At 34.6% G+C, this 6,905-nt stretch overlaps 1 protein-coding gene across 1 annotated transcript in view; it reads left to right on the top strand.

The window, feature by feature from the left end:
• The first annotated feature begins 1,255 nt into the window (after window positions 1–1,255).
• LOC149484172 (uncharacterized) overlaps window positions 1,256–6,905 on the top strand; it is a 51,579-nt gene continuing 45,929 nt past the window's right edge. The window contains exon 1 of the mRNA XM_089701864.1: window positions 1,256–1,444. Coding sequence (XP_089557990.1) covers window positions 1,256–1,444 — 189 coding nt within the window. The remainder of the gene's footprint in view (window positions 1,445–6,905) is intronic.

The raw sequence follows: 6,905 nt of genomic DNA, 5'->3' as shown, positions 1-6,905 counted from the left end.
GCTGGAGCTCGGTTGGGGGGAAGAGCAGTTGTAGCCTCCCGTATCAGCTGACGGTTTTTCCACCAAGATACAGCCAGCTGACATATATATTTATCCACAGTTACATATAAGCTATCATCAGGTAAATTTTTGTTTGAGAGGAAATAACGGAAAATAAATTTTTCTTTAAATTTAACTTTCATGTTCGAGACACCAGCTGACGTATAATACACCATGTTGTAACCAGCTGACTATTTTTTTTCGTTGAGATATTGGGTTAGCTACAATTTGACAAATTTTTAGCTGAGAGGAAATGAATGAATGAATGTATTTTTTTTCCTATGTGCGTGGGAGGCTACAACCGCTCACCCCCCCCAACCGAGCGCCAGCTGACGTTCACGAGGCTTTATAATACTATACTCTCATGCGTCTGACGAATTATCTCTTGAGAGGAAATAGTTAACCAAATTTGCACCTGGCTCCCTAACCATTAGGGTTTTGAATCGTGAGTTAGGTAAATGACCAAAACATATTGTGTTGTTTATTTTGAATTAAATATAGACAAAAGAGCATTGATGTTAGAATGATGTGTTGGCTTTGTTTATTAGCGTAGGTATTTGAATTAATAACATTTTATTATGACAGTTACTCTTTTTAACGTTGACACAAAAGCGCTTTTGATTATAACAGACATCACACATTTAATACGAGACTGAAAATAGAAAAAGGATTCAGCACTTCAAAGCATTGCGTGACGTGTTTAAAGTTTCGTTAGCTCGCTTTTGGTACATACTTTCTACATGCAAGCTGGCGCATTCATACCACTTTGATTTATATCGCGTTCGAGATTGAAATAGTTCAAGCATTCCATCCCGCTATAATAACGAATATTAAAGTTTGTATCAAAATGTGTATTATTAACTTTATCCTTAGGGAAAATGGTACAAAACTTCAGCTAAAACTTAGGTAAATAACGTGTAGACCACAAACAAATTAGGGACATTCCGGCGAAAAAATATACGGAAAAATTACACCGCGCGAAATAATTTATCAAACACACGTAACATGAGCTTTTTTAATTTCCGCCTAATCATATTACGTAAGAGGGCACGTATTAATCAATTAACCTTACCTAAAAGTACCCAACATTGAATGAGCACGATATTTAATTTAAAAAATTTCAGTTGGGTGACTTTGGCGCCCAACGTGTATACGAGATAGACTTGTGTGTGCGTGTGTGTGAATAATGTGGAATAGATGATAAGTGGTGGGGACGATGGCGATGGTAATATCACAGACTACGAAGGCGGCGATTGGTGGGTTCCTCGCGCTGATGATTCTGGGCGCAGTGCTGGTAGTTGGAGCGGCGTTTGGCTGGTTCGACCCGAAGAGAGAGGATGAGGACACGCCCGCGAAGATCAGCGCAAGACTGCAAGGGAGAACGTCGTTTGTTACGCATAGAGCTGTGAGTATGGTTTATTTTACTTTAGATAATAATATCATTATTTATCCGATGTTCTAAATAAATAACTTATAAAAAAGTAAAGGTAGGTAAGTCGAAGATTTACTTGATGATAAAGTCATTTAACACTTTGAAGTTTATTTTTAACGATACATTTTTACTTTTTTACTGAAAAAAATACCACCTTCGATTTATAATATTTATAGTCGAATCGCCTGTAAACATTATAATATTAAGAAGCCAGAATTTGTAAAAGACACTTATAATACGCTACTAATAATAAGGCTGTATACATGTATTAGTTCTATAGTAGAGCCATTTTAATAGGCAACATTTGACAGTTCAACAAAATTCAACAACGACGACATAGAATAATATGATATTTCGTTTTGTTAGAACTGCACATTTGCTTAACTTTTTTCAATTACGATAACATATTTATAATAATAATGACCGATACAAGTAATTTTAGGATTTGATTTTACTGATAAACCATTCTAAACATAATAAACAATTTCTGATTTAAAGAACTGACGTTGCTACAATTTTGTGTCAATAAACCTTTTTTCTTTTTAAATACCAGAGACGTTACTCTAAAAATCGAAATCTGACATCTAGAATCGAATGCATTGATTACTTGGGAATAAAAATCATCATAAATTATTGACATGTGTTTCAAGTTCGATTGACAAATGTTTCAAGTCCGTATCGATTAATTCACTTTAATCAATGTTTTTAAGCAGGTTACCACCCTATGAAGATAAAATTGATAGACGTCAAATGTTGCCTATTAAATTGGCTCGACAATAATACTGATTTTTGAAAATTTCATGTCAATAAATACATACCTACTACATAGACTTTTTCCAATAATACTTACTAGAATAATATTATAGCCTTCAAAGTTCACACTGTACGTCGCTACAAATTCGTATAAATTATTTACCACATTGAAAAAGATAAATATGAACTTGACCCAAATCGAGGGCAAGGGGTTACACCCTTGACAAAATAATATGAATTCATCAACTACTCGCAGTCGATAATATAACATCATAAATAGTATCTACCTACTCGTATTTGGTTTTACACGAATACATTCAGGTATAAAATAATAGAATTTATACTAAAGAGCTCTAACGGACCGTAAGGGTGACAAATCAACATCGAGCTATGCTGCGCTGTACTGCGCTGTGCTGTGCTGTGTTTCTTAAGCTACGTTTTTTTAACAATTAAACGATGCTGCGCTGTACTGCGCTGTGCTGTGCTGTGTTTCTTAAGCTACGTTTTTTAACCTTCCTATACTCGCGCGTTGGTCTGTGAGACCGACGAAACACATTTTCGTAATTATTTTTATGCAGGTAAATCCTGTGAAGTCGAGTTCCTTGCTAGTTTCCGGATTTGGGGCTAACTTCATTTTAGTGCAGGTCGCGTGGTCGGCAGAAGTTCACGTGTCATAGCATTTGGCGCCAATCGGTCCATGAGACCGACGCGAGTATAGGTGCAAGTTTTTGTGTAAGTATTAATATTATATATTTTGTACATTTATATATTTTTTCAGACTTTGAATACTTTATGAAGTATGTATAGTAAAATATATGTATGAATGTTGCTCTAAATTACATTTTGTCCAATTTTTTAGGCCATACTTCATGTCAAAATGAACGATGATCAAATCAGATTGTTGCTGGAAGAAACAAGTTCTGGTTCTGCTATGAAGACGAAAATGACAGTGAGGTGGAAGACAACGTGGAGGTACAAGAAAAGACATACGACACCGAGCAAGACGATGACAATGAAGAGATATCTGAAGTTCCCGTGATTTTTACTTGGGAAAAGATGGACAGACAAGGCTCAAAACTAAGCCAAACATAGATAAATATGTGCTTTGATATGTTTATTATTATAACTTAGAAGTTTATTTTGTTTTGAAAAAGAAGTTCTGTTTTTAAAGTGAAACTTTTATTACATCGTCTCAAATAAATGTAATTTTTTACGACATCACATTAGAGACCTCAAAAATAACAGTACTTCTCCACTATTTAATGGATGTTATTATACATATAAACCTTCCTCTTGAATCACTCTATCTATTAATAAATAACCGGCCAAGTGCGAGTCGGACTCGCGCACCGAGGGTTCCGTACAAATAAGTTTAAAATTATTAAAAAATAATATTATGTGATGTAACTAAAAATTTATGGTTTTCGTAATTTTTCCTTTATCTATGCTATAAGTTGCTTAAGACGTTGCTTCGTACCAAATTTCAAGATTCTGAGTTCACGGGAAGCACCCTGTAGGTTTTGATTCCCTTGCAAGTGTTGAAAATTTGCGGCATAAACGGCTGTATCTTTTGATTGCGTTGGCTTAGAAGTTTGATTTTTTCACAGCTTCAAGGGACAGTAGACCTGAGTAATTGATATAAATTTCAAGTATAAATTTAAGGGTCTTGACAGACGGACGGACGGACAGACGTACAACAAAGTGATCCTATAAGGGTTCCGTTTTTTCCTTTTGAGGTACGGAACCCTAAAAAAAACTGCATCAAAATCCGTTGCGTAGTTTCAAAGATTTAAGCGTACAAAGGGACATAGGGACATAGGGACAGAGAAAGCGACTTTGTTTTATAATATGTAGTGATAAGCTCGACACAGCGCAGCATGGCAGAGCTCCATAAAAACATAGCACAGTTCGGCACAGCGCGGCTCAGCATGGCGGGTAGCGCGCCTCGCTCGAGACTGCTGCGTTTTTAAACAGAGCGTAGCCTCACACAGCGCAGCACAGCATGGTTTGTTTGTATCCTCATTAAAATATTAGACGAGCGAGTTGACCAAACACAGCACAGCGCAGTACAGCGCAGCATAGCTCGATGTTGATTTGTCACCCTAACCTTGCACTCTGTAGAGTGCTCAAACGACGGAATAAAATAATATCTATAATATGTCATGGAATATTGAATGGAAACGTTAAGGTAAATAAATAATTTGGAAAATCCAAAAGTGCACGCCTCATAATTTTTTTTTAATAAATATTTATTAATTATTATTTTTGTTTATTTAATAACAATTAAACCACATCGAATCAGACCCTGAAAAATGAAAGGGTTCTATTCCTGAGCATACTCAAGCGTAAGAGAAAAAAAAAGACTCGATTAGTAAAGTATTTCGGTCGCTATCGTGTTAACAAGAAAAAGGATCCGCACATACAGACACACGGACGTCCAAGACAGAACTTTTTTAAACTGTTTTTTAACTAGTTTAAATAACAAAAATGACATCAAAAATATCATGAACGTTAAAAATAGTGTTTTTTCTTAATATGTGTGTGTATGTATTATCTTACAAGTGCAATGTATGATACATAAAGACATTTTAAGTTTGAAAAATCAGATGTTTTGCGCGAAGTGACAGTAGTACCCACCTCAACGCTTCGCTTATGAGGCGTGCAATATAATATTATAATATCCTGAATAGCGATAAAAATCAGTTAAATTGTACGTATGTACAGTCACTTAATACAAAAATCTGATTGTTAAATCACACCATTAAATTTTTCAATTATTTGATCGTGTCGTGCTCTGCTACATTGGACTTTCGGTGCAATTTGCAGGCATTAGTAAGCATTCTGATTGCAATACAGATAAAGCGTAACAAGGCCAGAGTAGGCTATGACCTGAAAACAAATTCTACTTAAGTACGAGTCTACGGTCGGCTCTAGGGTTGCTAATGCGGCGTTATTTTGCACTAGCTTCTTTCGCGTGGATTGATCTACTATTTTTTCAAACTCAAACATTTATTTATTCAATTAGACTTCTTCTAGAAGCACTTATGAATTATTACACCTTTTACTTTTGAATATTTACAACTCCATATTATTAATGCCAAAATAAATCTCTCTGTCGGTAGACAGAAGAGGTATCTTCTTCACGCCTATACCATAGAACCAATTTGGTTAAAATTTGTTACAAAGGTGTTGAGAGACCGAAGAAATAACAAGTTATGTTATATCCTGGAAATCCCACGGGACCGGATCTATGCGGGTTTTCGTTTGATTACGATACTAATGATTACATCGGAAGCCGCGGGCGGAATTCGCATCTACTTATATAATAATACTAGCGGTCCGCCCCGGCTTCTCCCGTGGTACATATGAAAAATAGATGTTGGCCGATTCTCAGACTTACCCGATATGCACAGAAAATTTCATGAGAATCGGTCCACCCGTTTCGGAGGAGTATGCAGACTAACATTGTGACACGAGAATTTTATATATATAAGAGATTATTATTATTCATATTTCAAATAATAGCATACATGTTAAATTAATTTATAAGATAAGCAGTAGTCTATTTAGTACTGATATTGTTTCATACACTACTTGCCAAAGACGTTTAGCTCTAGACTACTTTCGACTACTTGAAAAGAGATACAACTACAATAACAGTAATATTAGAATGTATCTACATTTATAGATACCTTACTTATCTATACATATATATAAAAATGAAACCCGTTTTCCTTGGTCACGGCATCACGCGTGAACGGGTGGACCGATTTCGATAATTCTTTTTTTATTATATTCCTTGAAGTACGAGGATGGTTCTTATGTAGAGAAAATGTACCACGGGCGAAGCCGGGGCGGACCGCTAGTAATATAATATAATCTTGTTTGTTGCATATATATATAAGAAATAGAATGTTGTTAATACAAATTCTTTATGATAGTCTGCTCTACTTCTTCGTAGTTATATAAAAAATTCAATTAAATTCCAGAAATGGACACCCCTGCTAGTAATTTAATAATTTATTCAATAGTAGTATTAAATTTCTAACATATCAAACAGTTTGGGATTATTTTAACGTTATATGGCTTTACTGCGAAGTGCGATGCCTTGTATTTGTTTATATTTATGTAATAAAATTTTACTCATCGGGAACGGCTTGACTGATTTTTATAAAATTTTATCTGATGACAGATCTGAGAATTCGTTGTAAATTATTTTTTATATCTATAAGTGACTGAGAGAACAACGAATGCTGAGTCAGTACTAGTTCATTTAAAAACTATACATTTCTGGTGTTTTGTGATTTCTATTAGGTATATATCTTACTTTCAATCTATTACCTGTAATAGTGATTATTTCCATGCGATTAAATAAAAAAATATAGACACTAACTCTATACATTCATAGTTTATTATTTTTCTTTGGAATATCTAATCCTATAGAGGCTAAAACATAAATCAATACCTCCAGATAAAATAAAAACAACAAAACAATTCTTAAACCCCTACAACAAAATATTGTAAATCGCAAATGAAGCAAAAAGCCTTGAATAAAAATTTATGTTAAATTAATATTTTTAGCGTCCCTTGATTTTCGTGGGGCCGTAAAGATAAGTATCTACGGTAAGCTTTTAAGCAATGTAGCAATTACGTCAACTGTATATTTTTGAATTTTAAACAC

This window comes from Colias philodice, chromosome 12, assembly GCF_061535455.1.
Source record: "Colias philodice isolate Cphi_HAF_F1 chromosome 12, ilColPhil1 Martin Lab GWU primary, whole genome shotgun sequence".
Lineage (NCBI taxonomy): Eukaryota > Metazoa > Arthropoda > Insecta > Lepidoptera > Pieridae > Colias > Colias philodice.
This window is presented reverse-complemented; position numbering and strand designations above follow the sequence as displayed.